At 31.6% G+C, this 22,858-nt stretch overlaps 2 protein-coding genes across 2 annotated transcripts; both read right to left on the bottom strand.

Annotated features, from left to right (window-relative positions):
- Positions 1 to 5,850: 5,850 nt before the first annotated feature.
- LOC143071524 (protein mono-ADP-ribosyltransferase PARP15-like) lies at positions 5,851 to 12,372 on the bottom strand. The gene is made up of 5 exons (XM_076245882.1): positions 11,899 to 12,372; positions 11,164 to 11,258; positions 9,799 to 9,989; positions 8,445 to 8,625; positions 5,851 to 6,978 (listed from the first exon to the last, which is right to left on the bottom strand). The coding sequence occupies exons 1-5, from the start codon at positions 12,225 to 12,227 to the stop codon at positions 6,686 to 6,688; spliced, it is 1,089 nt and encodes a 362-aa protein (XP_076101997.1). The 5' UTR covers positions 12,228 to 12,372; the 3' UTR covers positions 5,851 to 6,685.
- A 7,148-nt stretch (positions 12,373 to 19,520) lies between these two features.
- LOC143070988 (protein mono-ADP-ribosyltransferase PARP11-like) lies at positions 19,521 to 22,711 on the bottom strand. The gene is made up of 2 exons (XM_076245083.1): positions 22,505 to 22,711; positions 19,521 to 19,709 (listed from the first exon to the last, which is right to left on the bottom strand). Exons 1-2 carry the CDS (start codon positions 22,709 to 22,711, stop codon positions 19,521 to 19,523), a joined length of 396 nt encoding a protein of 131 aa, XP_076101198.1.
- Positions 22,712 to 22,858: the final 147 nt, after the last annotated feature.

Raw genomic sequence — 22,858 nt, forward strand, 5'->3', positions numbered from 1 at the left:
GAAGACATAGACACTCTTTCCGAATGGATTAAGGCAGTGAGGTCGTTGATACAAATCAGAATAAAGAAACTGAATGGGTCTATCAATGCTCATGCTACGTCAATCTTTAAAGACCCAAATATTGCAAAACACCTATCCTACCTCCATGACAAATATGTTGTTGTCCCCGCATATAAAGCCCCAAACAACATCGTTTTTGTGTGTAAATCTCATTACATCAACTGCTTGATAAACAAATTGGGTATAATTGACAATTCACTTGAAAACTCGACATATACCCTCACGACACTTACCAAAGAGGAAATCCTGGTTAATCATAGGTCTGTTCTATGTTCCTTTGGAATTTCAACCAAAGATGAAGAACTGGATCTTCCATCTGTGTATTGGATACATAAACTACATAAGTGTCCTTTCAAACAACGATATATTGCTGGGTCTTCCAAGTGCTCCACGAAACCTATTCTAAATTATTAACATCTATTTTATCAGCAATCAAAGACGGGCTTCAAAGTTATTGTGAAACTGCCTATTCTAGACGTGGCGTGAATCAGATGTGGATACTTAAAAATTCCCAAGATCGTTAAGAGTACATACAATCTAACTCTCTTTCATCTTGTAACAGTATCAAAACATTTGACTTTTCTACTCTTTACACAAGTATTCCAAATTCCAAACTAAAAGACAAATTGAAAGAGTTGGTATTGCTTTGCTTCATAAAAAGAATGGACAACGTAGATACAAGTATCTTGTCTTAGGGAGGGATAAATCCTACTTTGTAAATAAACTCATCATAGATACCAGGACTAAATTGTGTATATACGCCAGACGCACTTTTCGTCTACAAAAGACTCATCAGTGACGCTCGAATCCAACAAAGTTTAAAAGGCCAAATAAAGTACGAAGTTGAAGAGCATGAGGACAGGATCACTCTGATTCAAACAAAAAATTCTCTGAAACTGGTTTTATCAAGATGCTTGATTTCTTGATTGACAACATATTTGTTACGTTCGAAGGACGTGTTTTACAACAGACTGTCGGCATTCCAATGGGAACAAACTGTGCCTCTCTTCTTGCCGACTTGTTTCTTTATTATTATGAGGCTGACTTCATGCAGGAACTTCTTAGGAAGAAAGACAAGTTAGCAATATACTTTAACTCTACTTTCCGCTATGAAGATGATGTTCTTTCACTAAATTATTCAAAATTTGGTGACTTTGTGGAACGCATCTATCCCATCGAACTAGAGATAAAGGATACTACAGATACAGTTAAGTCGGCCTCATATATTGACTTATATCTAGAAGTTGACAATGAGGGTCGGTTTAAAACAAAACTTTACGACAAAAGAGATGATTTCAGCTTTCCAATTGTGAACTTTCCATTTCTAAGTAGCAACATTCCAGCAGCACCTGCATACGATACGATATTCCCGTGCTTGGATTTTCTATCATAATTTTCTTTATAGAGGGTTGCTGCTCACAAGGAAGCTATTAAACCAAGAGCTCCAAATGGTGAAGTTGAAATCATCCCTTCGTAAATTTTACAAACGCCATCACATTGGTTGACCGTTATGGAATAACCGTTTCACAAATGGTATCGGATATGTTCCTTACGTCGTAACTATAATCCCCTTCCCTTTCATGAATGTGACCTACCGAATTAGACTATTTACCTAATTTGTTATCACATAAGCAACACGACGGGTGCCAAATGTGGAGCAGGATCTGCGTATCCTTCCGAAGCACCTGAGATTACCCCAAGTTTTTTTTTGGGGGGGGGGGGGTTCGTGTTGTTTATTCTTTAGTTTTCTATGTTATGTCATGTGTACTATTCTTTGTCTGTTGTTTTTTTTTTCATTTTTAGCCATGGCGTTGTCAGTTTATTTTAGATTAATGAGTTTGACTGTCCCTTTGGTATCTTTCGTCCTTCTTTTACATAGTTTCTTTGATCAATGATGTTTCCGTGACAATAGATGCACTTACTTATTTCTGAATTTACAGTAATCAATTATATTCATAATATGGATGATTGCGAGATTTACATGTGCATTTGAAAGGGTTAATCTTAATTACCTTATTTTCTGTATCGTTGGTCAACGTCTATGACTATTTTTCCAATACTATAAACAGTGGGCATCATTGATCATTGATAATCAGGCGCGTAGCTACGTTTACGTCAAAACGCCCGGGCGTACACTTGAATTTTTGTTAAAAAAATATTTTAGTCTAAAGAAAATAAAAATAACTTGTTTAAAATAGAAGCACATCAGCTTTATAATTCTTTCTTCGTTGGCTTGTAATTGTGGATAAAATTGACGAAATTTACTTTCAGTCAAATGGTATCATATCATTTATTTGTTCATTTTCTGTCAAGTCTGAAGCTACTTTTTTTATACTCCCTTCCCTTTTGTTTTAAGCAATCCTTTATCTCCTTAAAATCGTTTTGTGGTTTACAGTTTTGTTGAGCCTGTGACATACATTTTTATTTCTGACGCCAAAGCGCGACATAGCGATCCTAAATGGCTTTTTATAAATTATCAATCTTCATAAATTGTCATGAAACTTGGGCCAACACTAGTAGTACTCCAGATCTAGAAAAAATATCTAAAGAAAATGTTGAAAATCCTGTAATGGACTGATAAATGGATTCACTTTTTGCAGGAGGAATCCTTGACAAAAAAAAACAGGATTCCACAGAACCCTTTACGATATCTAATATTGGACCTGAACATCTCTGAAGATTAATGTTCATTTACGAAATTTGGAAATAGAAAGGTGATTTTGTTGGTTAATTGCTTTACCCTCACAGCTCTTTTATAACATATTTAAAAGCTACTGGTTTTGAAATTATCTCTGAATCCTATGACTATTATATTTCAAATTAACAAAATGAATAATTTAACATAACAAATAAACCATTTAGATTGTAAAGTATGTTGCTACTGATGAGTTTTTAATGACAGGAATGGTATTCATTCTCGATAACTCATTAGCTTCCGGGGGCCTCGCTCCCTAGATCTAATCCACTACCCGAAATTGTTTGACATGTAGTAGTTTGGGGTCCTCAGACCCTTCGCCAAGGTTTGGGCGTACACGTTAAAATGACCTAGCTACGCCACTGATAATGATATTTTTGTATTATACCTGCAGTTAACTTTTACGATTTTCCACATAAAATTCAATCATAATCAGTAAAACAGCCAAGATATTTAAGCCAGATCAAGTGTCAGCTTATTTTAAATAATGCAAACGTTCAATCAGATATATATAAATGAACCAAGATGTGGGGCATATGTAATTCTAAAACTGCTCCAACAAAGTTATGAGGAGAACAGATTCAAAATGACACTCCGTAAATTTTACGGACACCATCACAAATTGGTTGATCCATACAATGTGTCTTTGTCCAAAATCAGGACATTTTTACCACGTGCTAGATTGTGGTTTGTCATTACGTAGTTTGATCTTTTTGTTACCGAACGTGACTTATTCCCGATTGTGACTGTTTTGCTGAGTGTGAATTTGCATTGCTATAAGACGTGTCACGGTACTTTTCCATCCCAAATTCATGTATTTAGTTTAGATGTTATATTTGTTAGTGTCATCGGATTTTGTCAAATGTCTTAACGTTTGTAGTTGTAAATCTTATTTTTTTCTATGGTAAAGATAATTAATCAGCCAGTTCATTTATTAGATTTTAGTTTTGGTTATTTTAAAATAAATATCATATCAGTCTTACAAATCTAATCTTGAATTCTATCCTAGTTCTATCTACTTTTTTGGGAAATCTTTTTAGAAATTCAAATGTGACGTAACTTTGTGTGTTGAACTAGCTTTGGCTAACTCAGCTGTGTATTTTTATGTGCTGGTATTTAGGTTGTTTTTATGTAATGTATCCGTTTTTATTCTGTAGTTAGTCGCCACTTCGGTTTTATCATGTATATTCCTTCCAGCAAGCTATTCCCCCGACATATTTTCCGTATGCAAGGTGACCTCAGTGTGACCCATCTCGTAAAAATCCGGTGACCACAATACGCATGGATGTCCTTAAAATAAACTATTATCTGAATGTACATGTTAAACACGTGCTCAATTTCCATGCTTTTTTGTTTATTTTTCGTCAATTGTTGACAAACAGGTGACAATTGTTAAACTTCGGCTTCAAAACACGAACTTTAATTACCTGCCATATTTTCACAACAACACTGACCGATTGAGAAAAAAAATTGACAATTATACGAAATTTACACGAAAAAAATGATAAATTCGAGAACAGAAGACGAAGTTTAGGATGTTTGTATGCATTAGTTCAAGAATTGGAAGAACATTATTTTTCACCGGTCACTCGTTTCTTATGACTTTAAAATCAGCTTTGTAATATATATATACATGATGAATGATTCAATAAAATAGAAAATGATCAAATGTATCTGCATATAGGTCTACTTTATAATAATACATTATCATTTTTGTACTGAGAAAACTTTGAAGTGCCTAAGAATGTATAAAATGTCATTATAATGTACACAAGATAACCCAGAAAAATATTATTATTTAAATTCAATTACACAATCAGTTTCAATATAGTACAAATCACAGACTTTTTTTCATTGATTATTTGGAAATCCCCTTTAACCATTCATAATAGTAACATTTATTTTTTTTAAAATAAGGGAAAATTGCTTCATACATATTCCAAAACAATAAGCAATGGACTTTCTGCAATACATGATTATTGCTATGGGTTTATATAATTTAAAGTTTTAAAAAGAGAGGTGCTAGATACCTAAATAATAATCAAACACATATGTCAAAAACACAAACTGACAATACCAAGTCATTTAAAAACAAATACAAAAGAAAAAGAAAAACAACATGATGCAGAACACAACATGAGAAACTAAAGAGAACAACTTAAGCCAAAGAAACAAAGGGTGTTCTCAGGTGCTCCTCCTGTTATTAAAACATTGCCCTCAGAATACTCAAATTAAGGCAAGTAACACCAAAGAACATTTTAAAAAGGTTTGCAGATAATATAATAAATCTTTTAATTCTTAACAGTGGTATTTGCACAAACTGCTATTGAATTGAATAACATAAATGTTTTTCCGCATAAATCTTACAGAAGAACATCCCAACAACATACATTTTATTACTTTTGTAGAAGATGGGAACAAAACTCACTAGGCATACATGCACTCTTTCACAAGATCGTCTAGTAGTTCTGACCTTGACATGGCTTTGTGTCTTTGAATATTTAATATTCAAACTGAAGGAAATAAGGTTGTGGCTAAAAAATTCTTCTGTGTTGCAACATTACAAGCTTTTTTAAATACACCCTCCAGTTGTGCATGTACAACAATAATACTAAGTATCATAAAACTTAACAGAAACATCACAATCAATGCTTGACTTAGTCAAGGAAAGCAACAAATAATAATATGTTTACAGTATATATATATAAATAAAACAAAATAAAAAACTATAAATAAGTAACAAACTATTCAACTTCATGCAAGTATATTGTAACATAAGAGAATCACAATGATCAACTTGGGTGCTCTTTAACACAGTGGTAAAGATGTCAAGAGTTCCTCTAATATATATATAAAAAAAAGTTATCACAAAAAGTATATTATTCTTTATGGTCTACGATTGTCAGTGCATGCACACACAACATTTGCTAATCGATAAGTATACTCGGGCATGGCATGGTCAACAGAATCTGAATATCTTTTTAAATTATGTAAATGGTGCATAACAATATTTGTCTTTAAATTTATTTATTCATTGAAATATGAAATATCCATAGACAATTTGTCATATCTTATAAGACTTTATATAATTATTTACAAAATATAACACGTGAGTAAAAAAATCAGAAAAAGAAGAGCAGCTATAAAAAAGAATTATTTAAAAAGTGGGACACCAAACATAAATAATATTTCATGGTAGAATTTGACATCAAAATAACAAATGATAACTAATTAATTTTAAAGATATCATACTATCTTAACAAATATTTCATCTCTGAATCAGCACTGAATTCAAACCCCAATTCTAAATTTGCATACTAATATAGAAAATGTACAGGTTATGAATAATAGCATGAGAAAAAAGCACTAATACATATAACATAAGAATTATTTCAATATAGTTCATATTGTTAAAAACAAGGCACTGATGTACACATTTGAATGTTCAAAGTTCATTTAGTTTCCAAGTTGCTGCATCACCATACTGAGGTTAATATTTTGGTTGGCGATGTTTTCCAGGAGATCGAAGAATCTTATATAATTAATAATTTCTATAATGATTTTAAAGTGAAAAGTTAGGTCACTTAGATGTGGACTTAATTAGGTGTAGCTGTAGACTGTAGAAAGGAAATTCTTTGAATAAAAAGTGTAATATCTTGATAACTGTACACAAAACAAATTATAGAAAACAAAAGGATAAGCAACACGAACCTTAGTAAATACAAGAAGTGATCGTAGGTGCTCAGCATATTATATAAATATAAGAACAATTTCAAACCACTCCTGTTCATTTTCTCTGAAAAAATAATGATAAAATATTCTATGTAAAATGATGAAACTTAAAAATACTGCACAACTTATTAAACTCTAACTGAAGCAAAAGTGTGTCTTCCTAATATATTTGGAAATCACTGGTTACATATAGAATTACTAATACTTGAATTTAATGCAGTACTGAGGATAGGCTTGTGTATCGTGAAAGATAACATATTCTACTGTAGGATTATAGTTGGTATCTGTAGCAGAGTCATAGTTCATATTTGTCCCATCTTTTCTGACAGGAAGAACTCGCATTCCTCTTTGTCCTGGACAAGATACACCTGTCAACACTTTACACATATACATATTATGTTCACCACTTACAGATGGCTTTGATAACCATCCTCTGGCTGAATATGATGCATCAGCTGCAAAATAAACACCCTCACCCCAGTATTCGTCCTCTGAAAAAAAACAAAAAAGTTTTCTCATTTTTCACTCATAATCAAATTCCCCTTCATAACTAAGACTGGAAAAACTTAGGTGAATGTTTATATTTATGCACATTTCTGATGCAACTGATTTCACTTCATTTAGTAATCTTTTAATCATTAAGTTTGAAATAACTTTTAAACACTGTTTATTAAGATGTTTTAGTTACGGTACTTAAGGTTCATGTGGACACTTAGCCCAAAATGGCTGCATTTTCACATTTTTACAGACAAACCTGTGCATCTGGAATAGTTTTAAGGCATAGCATGCCCTAGAAAAATACATTGCTTTACAGAGCGCAGTTGGATACGATCAATGGTCCAACCCTGAACCATTGGGCCAAAATTGAACACAATATTGACGCTTGATACAGGTTTGAATTTGGATTGTAATTGAATATTTGACACATAATAGGTTTCTGACACAGAATAACTGTAGTCAAAGATCTTTAAATTGATTATATGATTTGAAATTATTTTGCTTTTGTGTAATACACTATGCTGTTGCCAATTGCCCCTCCCCCTTTTTTTTAATTTTGTGAATACACTATGCTGTAATAATTGACCTAAAAAAATGTAATATGTCCACTTTTTTGGGCAAAAATAATAAAATGTTTGGATTACCTCCCCTACACTGCTTTAAAATTGTCTTAATTGTCCATTAAAAAAGAAACCCTTTTAACCCCGTTTTGCCCCGAAGTCCTACATGGTTTGAGCCATAACACACCTATGCCAATCCTAACCATCCTTTTGTGGTATGGAAACCTTTGGAATAATTTCAGAGAGATCCATACACTGAAACACAATTCATTGTCTGGAAACTAGAAAAATGCCTTTTTGAGCCTCTTTTTGGCCCTTAATTCCTACACTGTTAGGACTATAAGCCCAAAATTCAATCAAACCCTTCCTATTGTGGTTATTAACCTTGTGTTTAAATTTAATAGATTTCATTAAACTAATACTAAAGTTACTGTCTGAAAACCAACTGTCTTTGGACAACAACGAGATAACAATATATGACCGCAAAAAAAAATGAGGTCGTATTATAAAATTTAAATATATTGTAAGTTTGAAAAATTTAAAAGTTAACTGGATTTTGCCATGTACTTGTTTTCATCCCAGCAGTAGATGATAAAATTAACAACCAGTTGAGTTTCACTTGATATGGTCCACTCAGTTACACTGTTTAAATCACCAATTATTGCCAGGTATCTATCGTCCATCTAATGCCTATGTCAATCAATACTGCTTACTTCAATTATTACCTGTGGGAAGTTCTGATTTCTTTCTCAACTGAGTTTATTTTGGAACTTTATGGAGGAATGAAAATAAGTGAACTGTAAAATCCAGTTTAATTTTTATTTTTTCTTAAACATGAAACAGAGTGCAAACCTAAAGTCCCATTTGACTTCGTTGGTAGGGGACTAAAATTTACTTACTGCTGTTGACATGACAATAACTCCTGTTAAACCCATAGAAGTTGATGCTGACAACAGCTAAGTCATGTGCTCCATGCCACAATTCCTTCTCATTGTTTGTTCCAGTAGGGTTTTGTTTATCCATTAGAGCTTTCTTCGCAGCATACATATGGTATAAACTTAGATTTTGCAATCGCTCTATCTGTCAATAGATTGAAAACGTGATAAAGATACATAGAATTATTGAACAAATGCATGCATATATACTGAAGTAAGCTCTTTGTGCACATATTTTTACATTGATAATGAATCCATAAAATATAACCAACAAAAATACACTTTAACTGCTAATTTTCTTTCAAAACTTTTATGGTTGTTTCACATTTGCTCCTTAATAAGCTTTGATGAAACTGTGGATAAAAATCGCAATTTTCATATATGTGCATGTAAAACAAATTTCGTTGTAGAGGTGTCTAAATACAGCACAAACAACATTTTCCAAAAAGACCAAATGAATGAAAAAGTATAAATTTAACAAAACGCATTTAACTAACAGGTCAAACAACTGATGTTCTTAAACCCTGCCATCAACGATAGCCAAATAAATTGATCACAAAGATGTAACAAAATGAATCTTTATATTAATTTAATACCAAACAGAAAACAATAAATTTGCAGCAAAGATGCAGTAAAGATGGTAAACCACAAACATCAGGTGCTTACATTTTTTTTACACCATATCCAGATTTCAACCAATAATGTCTCTTCAGTGATAATAGGGATCGAAAAAGTATTTGGAAGGCCATATTATTTACCTCAATTTAGGATTGACCATGAATTTTAAAGAGTGGAAATAGGATGAATGAATTATATAAACCGGAGGGAAAATATAATACAAGCCAAAACGAAATAAATAAACAAGACTAAATTGAAACAACGTTCAAACTAATGATTGTGTTGGATAAAAACTGCAATTTTTATACTTGTGCATGTAAAACAAATTTCTTTAAATGCGTAGGAATATGTTTATCATTAACAAGAAGTCCATGAAGGATAAATGTGCAAATGTATCAAAGGGAATAACATATTCACACAAAATATAATAACAAATTTCAGGACATTCTGGTTTGTATTCGAGTGTAAGTCTTACATTTGGGAATAAAATAATGGATTCAGGAAGTAGTATTGACTTTTAGGCAAGACTAATGCCAAAGTTCATAATTATAAGTCTAAAGGTAAAAAAACAGGTGGCTTTGGCTACTGTAGTTGCCAAGTAAATGTGAATGAAAAGTATTTGGAAAACAGGAATGAGTAATGAATCAGATAATGAAATTTTATTTGGTCTCATTTATACAATGTTAAAACTTATTATTACCTTTGTTACTTTGAATGACTGTTTATTGAACTGGTTAACCCACTCTGGTCTGCCACTAAATATAGAGGTTAAAAACTTTTGTTCAACAAGTTTATATTCTGGTGATGTGTTTAGAAGTGTTACAAGCTTGACATTTTCTGATCCAGTATGTTCATCCCACTCTGGTGGAGGCTCAAAATTACCTCCATCTCCTGAAGATAGGTATTAAAACAACATAATGTTATCATTGACATAATGATTAAATTCATGTAAAAAGCAACTTGCAAAAAAAGACTATTTAGTACTCATCATAATTTCATCTAATAGACCAATTTCAAGTTTGTCCATCACCAGAAAAAAATCGTCAATTATGCAGGCCTTTATAATTTTAATAGTTATGCTTCCTAGTCGTTATGTTTAGATCGTTAAACGCCTTGCTCAATTCAAGTTCAATTTTGTATTTCCACTTCATTTGAACAGTGGTGGGTAGTTGTCTCATTGGCAGTCAGGCCACATTTCCTTATTTTTGAATTATAGTTGACAAGATAACTGGAAACCTTCTCCTTTGCAAATAATACGTAATGGTCTTCAAGTAAAATATTTTAGGTATCGATGTTGTTTATTATTTTGATTACATGTGATATGGTTCTTTTATTTGTCTTTATAATTTACTGTTTCGTCCATAATTAGTAATATCCGTTTAGTGTGGCTCCGTTCTTATGCATCTCGACAATGTGTTGCTGTACTGTGGTAATTTTATATATTCTCGTCTTTAATTTTTATTTATGTGTTTCGTTCATATGCCATCTTGTTTTCTTTTGTTGACATAAATGTTTGTATTTGTCATAGTGATTAAGATTATAACACAATGTTGACTGTTGGACCATATTTTTGACATTATTGCCAATTTTAATCACAATTTTTTTTCTTCAATATAACGGGATTTTATGTGACTGTCATATAAGTGAGAGGTTAGGCTAGCTATAAAACAGGCATTTTTCTAAATAAGGAAATGTCTGTACGAAGTCAGAAATATGACACTTGTTTTCCATTCGTTTGATATTTTTAATTTTTCCTTTTCAAAAAGAACTTTCCGATTGGAATTTTCCCTCAAGTTTTTGTGTTTTGTGTTTGTTTTCTTTATGTTCCTTTTTAGATAATATTATTGATAAAAGTACCTAGCAATGAATCATTTGTTTTTTTATTTGAATGCTGGTCTATTATCACACTGCGTTGTAAGTAATGACTGATAAAGTACCCGAATACTGTGCAAATGTATAATATTATGTATAACACAATTATCAAATATCTCGTCTGTGTCTGCTACTGCATGCATGTATGTGTATTTGTCACTTTTTTGTATTAATTTAAACTATGCATACTAACCTTGTTCATTTCTTTTATTATATTTATTGTTTTCATTCACATGTTTTTTCTTTTTCCATGATTTAACAAACGGTCGTCCACTTCTCTGTGTATGTCTATAAAAGTGATGTAAGATATATACAAAGGCATTATTAAACAAACACAGTTGGTAATATTCATGTAATGATAGTTATCTTTCGTAATAAAAGTGATCGTCAACCGAATATTTTTTTAAATTACGTTTAATGATGACTTTGATATAAAAAGAATTACCATTGAAAATTCTCATTCTACACCAGGTCAGATATGATAAATTAACATATTGTTTTCAAATTCAGATTGACTGAGGAATAGATTTCAAAATATTTGTAATTACACAAAATCATGGTTTCTTGTACTGTGTGAACTGTTGAATGTTGAATATCAACCGATATTAAGTATCATAACCACAGAACTTATTATTATCAGCAGGCAAAGTAGTATGACATTGGACGCTTATTTGTCTAAAATGGGGAATTTATTCATGAAATTTACATAATGTTAAAAGAATCTCTGAATAATTGATTTATGTTCTATACCCTCCTTTCTAAATATATCTAAAAATAAATAGAAGCCCCTCTCCTTAATGCAAGGAGTAATAAAATAAATCAAATTCAATTTGATGATTTGAGATTAATTGAGTAAGTATTGTGATTATGGCTTTTATTGATTATTGCATGTTGCATTAAGAACAGATATAAAGTTTGCATAACTCACGTCTTTTTCAATTCGGATGAATCTGTGAAAGTGTGATTTTTACTGACATTTGCCCTCAGGTGAGACGTCTTGCAGTTGCTACAGAAGTACTGGTCGCAATCGAGGCAGAAAAACTGACCACCATACTTGGTTAAACAGATTTCACAGTCTTTACTTTTTGTTTCAAGCGCCTCTACAAGATGGTGACTATTACTGACTTTGGCTTTCTTGTGCGATATTCGGCAAGTTTGACAAAAATGTTGCTCACATTCGATACAAAAAAAGTCTCCACGAGCCCCTGAACAAATACAGATATTTGTTGCAACTTGTGCTTTGTTTGCCTGAGCCATTACTTGTATAAATGTATTACTTCCTTATTTTGTAATATGGGTTGGTCTAGTTCGTTGTTGGAATTTAATAAATGTTTTAAAATAGATTATTCTAATTCAGATATTTCAATATATTTACAATCTTAGGGTGAACCTTTCATGTAAGCTTTAAATATTTTTGAAAATGAATGAACTGACCGTGACAACATACAACTTATGGGGTTATTTAACAATTATATCAAATATAATTTAAATACAAAAATGTTTAGATTTAATTCATTGTACGTCAATGAAATGCACAATCAATGATAATTAAATGGCTGTTCTGATCATGAAAATACCTCCCTGTGTATAAGATAGCTAGCTTGTCACGGACCATAGACAAGTATCACGTGAGCGGTATTTCATCATTTTGTTAGGTTGCTAAGAAAATCAGTTATACAAAATTATCAAATAATTGCATATTGGATTTTTAAACATAAAAAACAAGTTCTGATATAAAGTTAACTGATTACAAAACTTTTGAATTTTGAAATACTATAATCCTTTTCTACCTCAGGAATAGCTGTATTTGGCAAAACTTTTAGGAAGTTTTATCCTCAATGCTCTTCCACTTCGTATTTTATTTGGCCTTTTTAAATGAGATAACGAATTCAGTAAATATGGTGCAGTTCCTTTTTAGGGGCTCTGCCTGTCTCCAAACCTTTTCGACCAAGCTCTTCTTACTGGTCTGGTTAGTCCTAGGGACCCAAAGGCTGTCCTAAACGTGTGACAAACAAAGATCTACAGCTCCACTGGAAAATACAATATCCTCCAATTCATATCTTGGATGTCTATTAAAACGCACGAAAAAGTATGTGTGAGGTTCATATTTTTATAAACTATTGAAGAGCAGTGTAGGTCAACCTTCTACTCTGTCATAGTATTTCTACACCACACCCTGTGCTGAGTGTTATGTGTACTGTATTCCAGTCACGGAGTGTTGCAAAAAGTTAATTCACCCAAAAAAACTGAACTCTAAGGAAAATTTAAAACGTAAAGTCCCTAATCAAATGGCAAAATCAAAAGCTTAAACTTATTATTTAAGCAATATCTGTTGACACTGCTATATAAGCGGGAGGTTTGGCTAACCATAAGATCAGATCCAATCCATCAATTATTTTCTTAAAATGCCCAGTATGGCAGTTATTATCAATTAGTCAGTTACTATGTATGCTGGCATTTGTTTGTGTTGTACTTCAGTTTTTCTGTTATACCGTTGTTTCCCACTTATAGTTGATGTATTTCCCTTAGTTTTATAACCCGGATTCGTTTTCGTTTTCTCTCCAACGATTTATGACTTTTGAACAGCGGTATACAATTGTTGCCTTTATTTATTCTGAGAAGATTTGGTGCAAGTATAAATTTTCTAAAATACCCACACGCTTTTGTTACAATTTCAATAGAAGACCTTAAGGCATCACATAATTTTATGGCAACACGGGAGCAAATTCATGAATGATAAAATGTAATTAAGTAAAACACATATTGTCTACAAGGAAAAAAGAGTCGACAAAGTGATGGAATGGTGATATGATACCTTTTCACAACTTTCTGTCAGTGGTATAATTATCCGAGCAGCTCCATTTGTTGTTAATATATAAAAAAAGAAGATGTGGTATGATTGCCAATGAGACAACTGTCCACAAGAGACCAAAATGACACATACATTAACAACTATAGGTCACCGTACGGCCTTCAACAATGAGCAAAGCCAATACCGCATAGTCAGCTATAAAAGGCCCCGATAAGACAATGTAAAATTCAAACGAGAAAACTAACGGCCTTATTTATATAAAAAAAAATTGAAAGAAAAACAAATATGTAACACATAAACAAACGACAACCACTGAATTACAGGCTCCTGATTTTGGAAAGGCACATACATAAATAATGTGGCGGGGTTAAACATGTTAGCGAGATCCCAACCCTCCCCCTAACCTGGTCAGCCTTTTTTTCTTTATAAAAACAGAAATAAACTGATAATTATTGCTTTGCATAAACTTATCAATACTATGTTCCATAGCTACTAACTTGTGCTGTTGTGGGAAATTTCTCTTTTTAGAAAGAAATTAACTAGATGTACATAATCCAAATGTCGAATTTTGTGTTGTCTTGTACAAATTTCACGAAAGACGAGACATGTGGATGCTTATCGAGTATCTCTTTTAATAAAGCTTTATTTTACATATTTTACATAAAAAAGAATCAGCAACTCCTTATCAAAAGTTGTAATTTTTATAACATGAACATCAGTTATTATTAGCCTCTACATTTGGTATATAGATTCATTCCAAGTTTTTTTTTAAAGGGTCGCCAGTCAGAGTTCACAGTTCCTTGGTCTTAATTAATGAATCAATGATCATGGTAAACCTTCGGTTTTGTGATAAGGTACATTTTCCACTTATCAAAATCAACGTCAACTACATTTTGTGACATTGCAAATGTTGAAACTGTATTTGGTTGGATTCACTTGAGCTTGATCTCATTTACATAGCTTCTTTGATCAATAATGTTTCCGTGATAATAGATGCACCCAATTATTTCTGAATTTACAGTAATCAATTATATTTGTAATATGGATGATTGAGAGATTTACATGTCCATTTGAAAGGGTTCATCTAACCATGACCTTATTTTATGTATCGTTGGTCAACGTTTATGACTTTTTTTCCAGTACCATAAACAGTGGGCATCAATATCTGATAATTGAAAAGAGTGTAAGGTGTCATTTGGGATATAATTTACCTGCCCTTTATCCATTTCGTGGATTAGTAATGAGCATTCAGTATTCTTATGTCGTTTATCAGATACTTTATACGAGGAGTAAACTCTTTTTATGGAATAAAATGACTAAACATGGGTAGCTGCCAGGGATCATCTTACCTCAGTTCAATGGATCATTGATCATGATATTTTTCTATTATAAACTGCAATAAACTTTTACGATTTTTAACAAAAAAATCAATCAAAATCAGTTAAAAAAAAGAATGTGTCCCCAGTACACGGATGCCCCACTCGCACTATCATTTTCTATGTTCAGTGGACCGTGAAATTTGGGTCAAAACTCTTATTTGGCATTAAAATAAGAAAGATCATATCATAAGGAAAATGTGTACTAAGTTTCAAGTTGATTGGACTTCAGCTTCATCAAAACTAACTCGACCAAAAACTTTAACCTGAAGCGGGACGAACGGACGCACGGACGAACGAACGGACGAACGAACAGACAGACGGACGGACGAACGGACGTACAGACCAGAAAACATAATGCCCCTCTACTATCGTAGGTGGGGCATAACAACTTTTGGGAAATTTTGGTCCTCAGTGCTTTTCAACTTAATACTTGTTTCGGCTTTCAAACAATTTTCATCTGAACGTCACTGGTAAGTGTTGTGTGGACGAAACAAATGTCTGGCGTATTAAATTCTAAACCTGATACATTTTGGTAGCTATTATTCGGGTGGACAAGACGAATGTCTGGCGTATTAAATTTTAAACCTGGTTTGTTAGATATTATTCGTGTGTTAATCTGTCCTATATTTTCTCCAAATTATGTGTGTTGTAGTCCTGTCATGTAAAGTTCTCATTTGTTGTTATATTTAACATTGCCATTAAAGCGGGAGGTTTGGCTTGCCACAAAATCAGGTTCAACCCACCATTTTTTTTTTAAATGTCCTGTACCAAGTCAGGATAATGTCCATTGTTATATTATAGTGTTTCTGTGTGTGTTACATTTTAATTTTGTGTTTCTGTTGTGTCGTAGTTCTCTTATATTTGATGCGTTTCCCTCAGTTTTAGTTTGTAACACGGATTTGGGTTGTTTTTTTCAATCGATTTATGAATTTCCAACAGCGGTATACTACGTCTGCCTTTATTTAAGATAGCAACCCAAATCCATTTCCATGATTTATTCCATACAAAACATTCAATAAGATATATCCATACTTAAATGACAGAACTTAATCAAGAGTTTAAAATGTTAAGCAAAACTTAGTAATTTCATGCACTTCATAATTAGTAAACATTGGATAACGTATAATTACCAAAAATATTAAAATTGTATATAACTGTTAAAATCAGCTTTGTAATATATATACATGATGAATTATTCAATAAAGTAGATAATGATCAAATGTCTCTGCATATAGGTATACTTTATATTAATACATTATTGTTTTTGTACTTAAGAAACTTTGATGTGCTTAAGAATGTATAAAATGTCATTATAATGTACAAAGCTAACACAGAAAAATATTATTATTCAATTCAATTTCACTATCAGTTTTAATATAGTACAAATCACAGACTTTTTTGTTGTTGATTATTTGGAAACCCCCTTTAACCATATATAATAGTAATATCTTTAAAATTAAGGGAAAAATTGCTGGATGAATTTCCAAAACAATAAGCAATGGACTTTCTGCAATAGATAATTGTTTTTATTGGTTTTAAATAATTTAAAGTTTTTAAAAGAGAGGTGAAAGATACCAAAATAATAATCAAACTCATATGTCAAAACACATAATCAAACTCATATGTCAAAAACACATAATCAAACTCATATGTCAAAAACACATAATCAAACTCATATGTCGAAAAACACAAACTGACAATGCCATGACATTTAAAACACACAAAAAATCAAAAGAAAACATGCATCCTATTGCAAGGTCATCTAATAGTTCTAACCTTGACATGGCTTTGCGTCTTTTAATATTTAATATTCAAACTGAAGGAAATAAGGTTGTGGCTAAAACACATCTGTGTTGCAACATTACAAGCTTTTTTAAAAACACCCTCAGGTGGTGCATATACAACAATAACAGAAACATCACAATCAATGTTTGACTTAGTCAAGGAAATCAACTAATACTAAAATGTTTACTGTATATATATAAATAAAATAAAATAAAAAATATAAATAAGTAACAAACATTTCAACTACATGCAAGCATATTGTAACATAAGAGAATCACAATGATCAACTTTGGTGCTCTTTAACACATTGGTGAAAATGTCAATAGTACTACTAATATATATATAAATGGAAAGTTATCACAAAAAGTAAATTATTCTTTATGGTCTACGATCGTCAATGCATGCAGACACAATGTATGCAAATCAATAACTATACTTGGCATGACATGGTCAAAATAATCTCAAGATCTTTCTAAATTATGTAAATGTGCATAACAGTATAAATTAGGTAATGAGGCACCTTTCTTACAATTTTAAAACACTTTAGTATGTCTTTTTATTGAAATTTTCCAATCATAAGCCTATTCACTTTTTTATAGGCAAACAAGTAAAAATCTTCCAATTAGCTTTCAATTAAGCCAGTTTATGTAAATAAAGATTCATTTATCAAACTCATGTCAATTTTCTTTGGTTAATTGATGGGTGAAAATAGACGTACAAGTCCCACTTACTGTATAAGGTTACAGTTGGAGGGGCATTTTAGGGGTAAGACTCCCAAATGGGAGGATTGTTAGAAATATCAAAGGCATAACAACAGTATCAAAGTGATAATTACTTTAATGATTTTAAAGTGAAAAGTTCGCTCACTTAGATGTGGACTTAATTGCGTGTAGACTGTATAAAGGAAAATTTTGAATAAAAAATGTAATATCTTGAAAAATGTACACAAAACACATGTAAGGAAACCAAAAAGGATAAGTAACACGAACCTTAGTAAATACAAGAAGTGATCGTAGGTGCTCAGCATGTTATACAAATATAAGAACAATTTCAAACCACTCCTGTTCATTTTTCTCTGAAAAAGTAATGATAAATATAGATTATCGTTGATCATCTCAATGAGATTGATTTTCTCGCTTGAGCCGGGACGGCGAAAGCTAGAAAGGCAATCGAGATGAGATGACTAATGATAATCTGTTTATTGCTATTTTACCTATGGCGACGTTGTCAATTTGATGTCAATTTCGTTAGCAACGCCACATGCCTGCTTAGTTTCTAGCGATAATTTTCCATCTCAAGCGAGTAGCATGATATGAAAAATTATCACAAAAAAAAATCAAAGGAAAAATGCGCAAAATAGCGATAAACTATTCTATTTAAAATAATGAAACTTAAAAAACCGCACAACTTTTAAACATTTTGAACTCATGACTCATACATGTTTTAATAACCTCTTTTATTAAGAACAACACAATGAACAGAACATATATATAAATAAACTCTAACTGTAGCAAAAGTGTGTCTTCCTAATATATTTGTAAATCACTGGTTACATATAGAAATACTAATACTTGAATTTAATGCAGTACTGAGGATAGGCTTGTGTATCGTTAAAGATAACATATTCTACTGTAGGAGTATAGTTGGTATCTGTAGCAGAGTCAAAGTACAGCAGGGTCCCATCTCGTCTGCCAGGAAGAACTCGCATTCCTCTTTTCCCCGGACAAGATACACCTGTCAACACTTTACACATATACATATTATGTTCACCACTTGCAGATGGCTCTGATAACAATCCTCTTGCTGAATACGATGCATCAGCTGAAAAATAAACACCCTCACCCCAGTATGCATCCTCTGAAAAAGAACAAAAGTTTCATTTTCTTAACTTTCACTCATAATCCTGAATCCTAATTCACCTTAAAAACAAAAAATGAGAGGTATGTTACTGTACATTACTAGTTTCTCGTCATTCAGTACTCTCTGTATCAATTAGTTTGAAATAACAAGTTTAAATTTGGACTCAAGGACCTCAATTTGGACCAATTAAATAATGGGATCCAAAATCAAAAATCAAAATTAAACCTCTAGAGAACCCAAAGAATTATGGACTTTGAAGTATTCTGACATTGGTGAAGAATTAAGCAATTCATAGAAAGTATAAGACACAATGCTCTTCAACTTTGTACCTGTTTGGCTTTAGAAATATTTTGATTTGAGCGTCACTGATGAGTCTTACCCCAAAATGAATCCTTATCTTTCTTTTCTGGTATAAAGTCTTATGGAACAATTTCATTGGCTGGGAATTCCTAGTGTTTCCCCTTTTTTAACCTCTTATTCAAATAAGGTTTCGGTAATGACCTTTGAACGCAATCCCAACCTTACTTTTGTGGTATTTCATTACATTACTTCATAGAAATTCATACACGTATACACAAGTAAATGTCTGGAAACTAGATGTCTTCGGACAGCACTAATGTTGTTGTTGTATTTTAAAACGAAACAAAATTGGTAAAATTCATTATTTAAACTACTAGTAACTTCAATATCTAAAAGCCATAGTAACATTCAATACTACTTACTTCTATTGTTCTGATAATAACTTTTGTTAAATCCATATAAATTGATGCTAACAACAGTATTATATGATGTACCATGCCACAATTCTTTCTCATTCTTTCTGCCTGGTGGGTTTTGTTTATCCATAAGAGCTTTCTTTGCTGCATACATTTGGTATAAACCTAAATTTTGCACTCTTTCTATCTGTCAATATATTGAAAACAAGTTACAGTTATATGAAACTATTGAACCACTGCATCCATATATACTACAGTTAGTACTGTAAGCCTTCTGTGTACATATTTTTACATTTATAACAAATCCATATCTTATAATTGACAATGCATTCAGTGATTGTTGACCAAAAAAAATTGGCTGCTTATTATTTTTTTTTCTGTCAATCTTTCTTTTTGTTTTTTTTTACAGATTTTTTGTCTCGATTAACAATTAATACAGAATAATGGAGCACATATGTCATAAGTGAGATGCAAAAGCAATGTTCATTTGTTGATTTTTATATTTTTAGTGTTTCCCATAAATGTTTATTAAACTTTGTCATACATGTAACTGTTTTCAAATGATTAGTTTTTTTTTTTAAAGTTTCTTTTACAAGTATTTAACATAGTATCTTCCTTCCACTTTTGTAGGATTCCTTTTTATCAAGATTATTCCCTTAGCAATTGTCATGTGCGATTGAAGAATTTCTTACAAGATGTCATGGTTAATGTCACTGCATATGAAAAAGCTAATTACAGTACATGTTCTGGAAGACTGTAATTCAATAGCAGGACGTTTCTGAATATTTGAATAAAATAAAGCTTTTTCTTTAAAAAGAACGTCTATGTACACACCTTTTATAGTAATACATTCAAGTTTATAAAATATATGTATCTGTTGGGTTTTTTTTAATTCAAGGAATGAAATATTTTTATATTGTGAGCTATTGTTAAATTTTGCCCCGATTAAAATATTTGGTTAAGGGATCGTTCAATATTTATCAGATGGATGGGTCGGTGCAAAATGGGGCGGGACAAGCAGTGTGTATAGTGGATGGGCCAGAACTTATTTTAGGAAAAATTTTGCTATCAATTTTATCGGTGTATAGGAGATTTCTTTTGCGAGCACACAAAACATGTCTAAAAAAACTGGTAGGTTGGTTCATTTCTGTCAATTATAAGGATTAGATTAAGGATTAAAAAAGCTAGAATTTTCTGTACGGACTTATTTCAGATAGTCACATTTATATAAATTTTCAAATCAACTTGGATTTTCATATAACATTATAGAAATCTCAATTGTATTTTGACCTTTCAGTTTAGGCTAAATTCAGATAGTCACCTTTAATTTTTTTTTTAACTTTTTCAAATCAACTTGGATTTTCATAAAAATATACAACTATCTCATTTATATATTGATTTTATGAACAGACAGGTTTTTTGGTAGTTTGGTGTATTGCTGTCATTTTTATGAATTTAGTTAATAGGTAAAAAAACAAAAATTTTCAGTTAAGACTAAATTTAGATAGTCACCTTTAAAAATTGGTATAACGTTACCAAATCAACTTGGATTTTCATATAAATCAACAGCTATCTCATTTACATATTGACCTTCTAGATTGCCAGATTTTTTTGCAGTTTGGTGTATTGCTCTAAATTCATGGATTTAATTAATAGGTAAAAAAAACTAAAATTTTCAGTTCAGGCTGAAATCAGATAGTCATCTTTAAAAATTTGTGAGACTTTTTTAAATCAACTTGGATTTTGATAAACTCTTTGGAAGGGGGAACAAGAGGTGACCCTAAATTATTCAATAGAACAAAGATGTAAAAAGAGATACATTAAATTGATTCAAATTCAAACTGACCTCAGATTTCAGAAAAATATAAACAAGTTGTCTCATTGGCAATCATACCACATCTTCTTTTTCATAAGTACATTTAATAGTAGGTTAATATTTCTTCATATGTTTTATGACTTGCATGAATATTGTTAGCACTTCTTAAGACTCTAGGAAAGGCTGGCTGATATAGTATGCTATTACTTATGTCTTGAGATTTAATTGTGATATTGTATCTGTGGCTGCACATGTAAAATGTAATCTATAGATAGATATAGAAAGATGTGGTGTGAGTGCCGATGAGAGAACTCTCCATCCAAATAACAATTTATATAAGTAAACCATTATAGGTCAATGTACGGCCTTCAACACGGAGCCTTGGCTCACACCTATAAAGGGCCCCAAAATTACTAGTGTAAAACCATTCAAACGGGAAAACCAAAGGTCTAATCTACTAGAATATAAAAAACGAGAAACGAGAAACACGTATAAATTACATAAACAAACGACAACTATGTATATTCATAGGTTTTTCATACTGGCTTTAAAAACAATAAAATGTGTGTTTCTGATACACGCATAAAATATATATATATATATATATATATATATGGAATTAACTAGCACATTTAGAATTTTGTAATTTATACACCAAAGTCTATTCTTTGATTTCCATAAACATGCAAACATTAGATATCAAAAGAACCTAAATCATTTTTGATTGTCTTTAAATTTTAGAGGGGCTAGTACTTTTTTTATATATAATATTGTAGCTCGGCAAGGAATTTTTTGCAAAATTTAAAAGGATGAGCATTAACCTTTTAATGAAACAATATTAAGAATGCACAAGCCCATCCATCTGGTAAATATTGAACGGTCCCTAACAAGGATGTTAATGAGCAATGGATGTGAAAAATACCATATTGTATAGCCTGATCATTTAAACATTTACAACAAATGTATGAATGCCTTGATTTGAAGATCCTTGGAAAAATGTGAGGAGAATTTCATACAAGATCTTGATGTGTAGGAATGTATGTGTTTACTGTAAACAACAATCATTGGAAGATTAGTGAGAAGATGTATCACATTTAATGAGCAATGAATCTGAAAATACAGTGTTATTGAGACTTATTCAAGCAATGTTTATACATTTTGATTACCTTTGTCACTTTGAATGTCTGTTTATTGAACTGTTTTACCCACTCTGGTCTCCCACTAAACACAGAGGCTAAAAACTTTTGTTCAACAGATTTATATTCTGGTGATGAGTTCAGTAGTGTTACTAGCTTTACATTTTCTGATCCTTGTTCATCCCACTCTGGTGGAAGCTCAACTCTATCTTCTGGAGATAGATATGAAATTTTCATTAGTATATATCATCATTGACATTAAGGCCAATTTCATGGGAAAAGTAATACGCATTACAAGACTCCGAATTAAAGAACAATGTTCCATTACGAACAAATCACATATTTTATCTGTTTATACATATCCCAAACGAAACGTAGGAGAGA

The sequence above is a fragment of the Mytilus galloprovincialis genome, chromosome 4, assembly GCF_965363235.1.
Source record: "Mytilus galloprovincialis chromosome 4, xbMytGall1.hap1.1, whole genome shotgun sequence".
Lineage (NCBI taxonomy): Eukaryota > Metazoa > Mollusca > Bivalvia > Mytilida > Mytilidae > Mytilus > Mytilus galloprovincialis.

Bases quoted from the DNA above. Each gene is read 5' to 3' on its own strand.
- LOC143071524 (XM_076245882.1), bottom strand. From the start codon at position 12,227: ATGGCTCAGGCAAACAAAGCACAAGTTGCAACAAATATCTGTATTTGT. The intron at 11,259-11,898 runs GTGAGTTATGCA...TCACTTTTATAG, and splicing joins TCATCCGAATTGAAAAAGAC to ACATACACAGAGAAGTGGAC. The intron at 9,990-11,163 runs GTTAGTATGCAT...ACCTATCTTCAG, and splicing joins TAATAAAAGAAATGAACAAG to GAGATGGAGGTAATTTTGAG.
- LOC143070988 (XM_076245083.1), bottom strand. From the start codon at position 22,711: ATGAAAATTTCATATCTATCTCCAGAAGATAGAGTTGAGCTTCCACCA. The intron at 19,710-22,504 runs GTAATCAAAATG...ATATATTGACAG, and splicing joins AGACATTCAAAGTGACAAAG to ATAGAAAGAGTGCAAAATTT.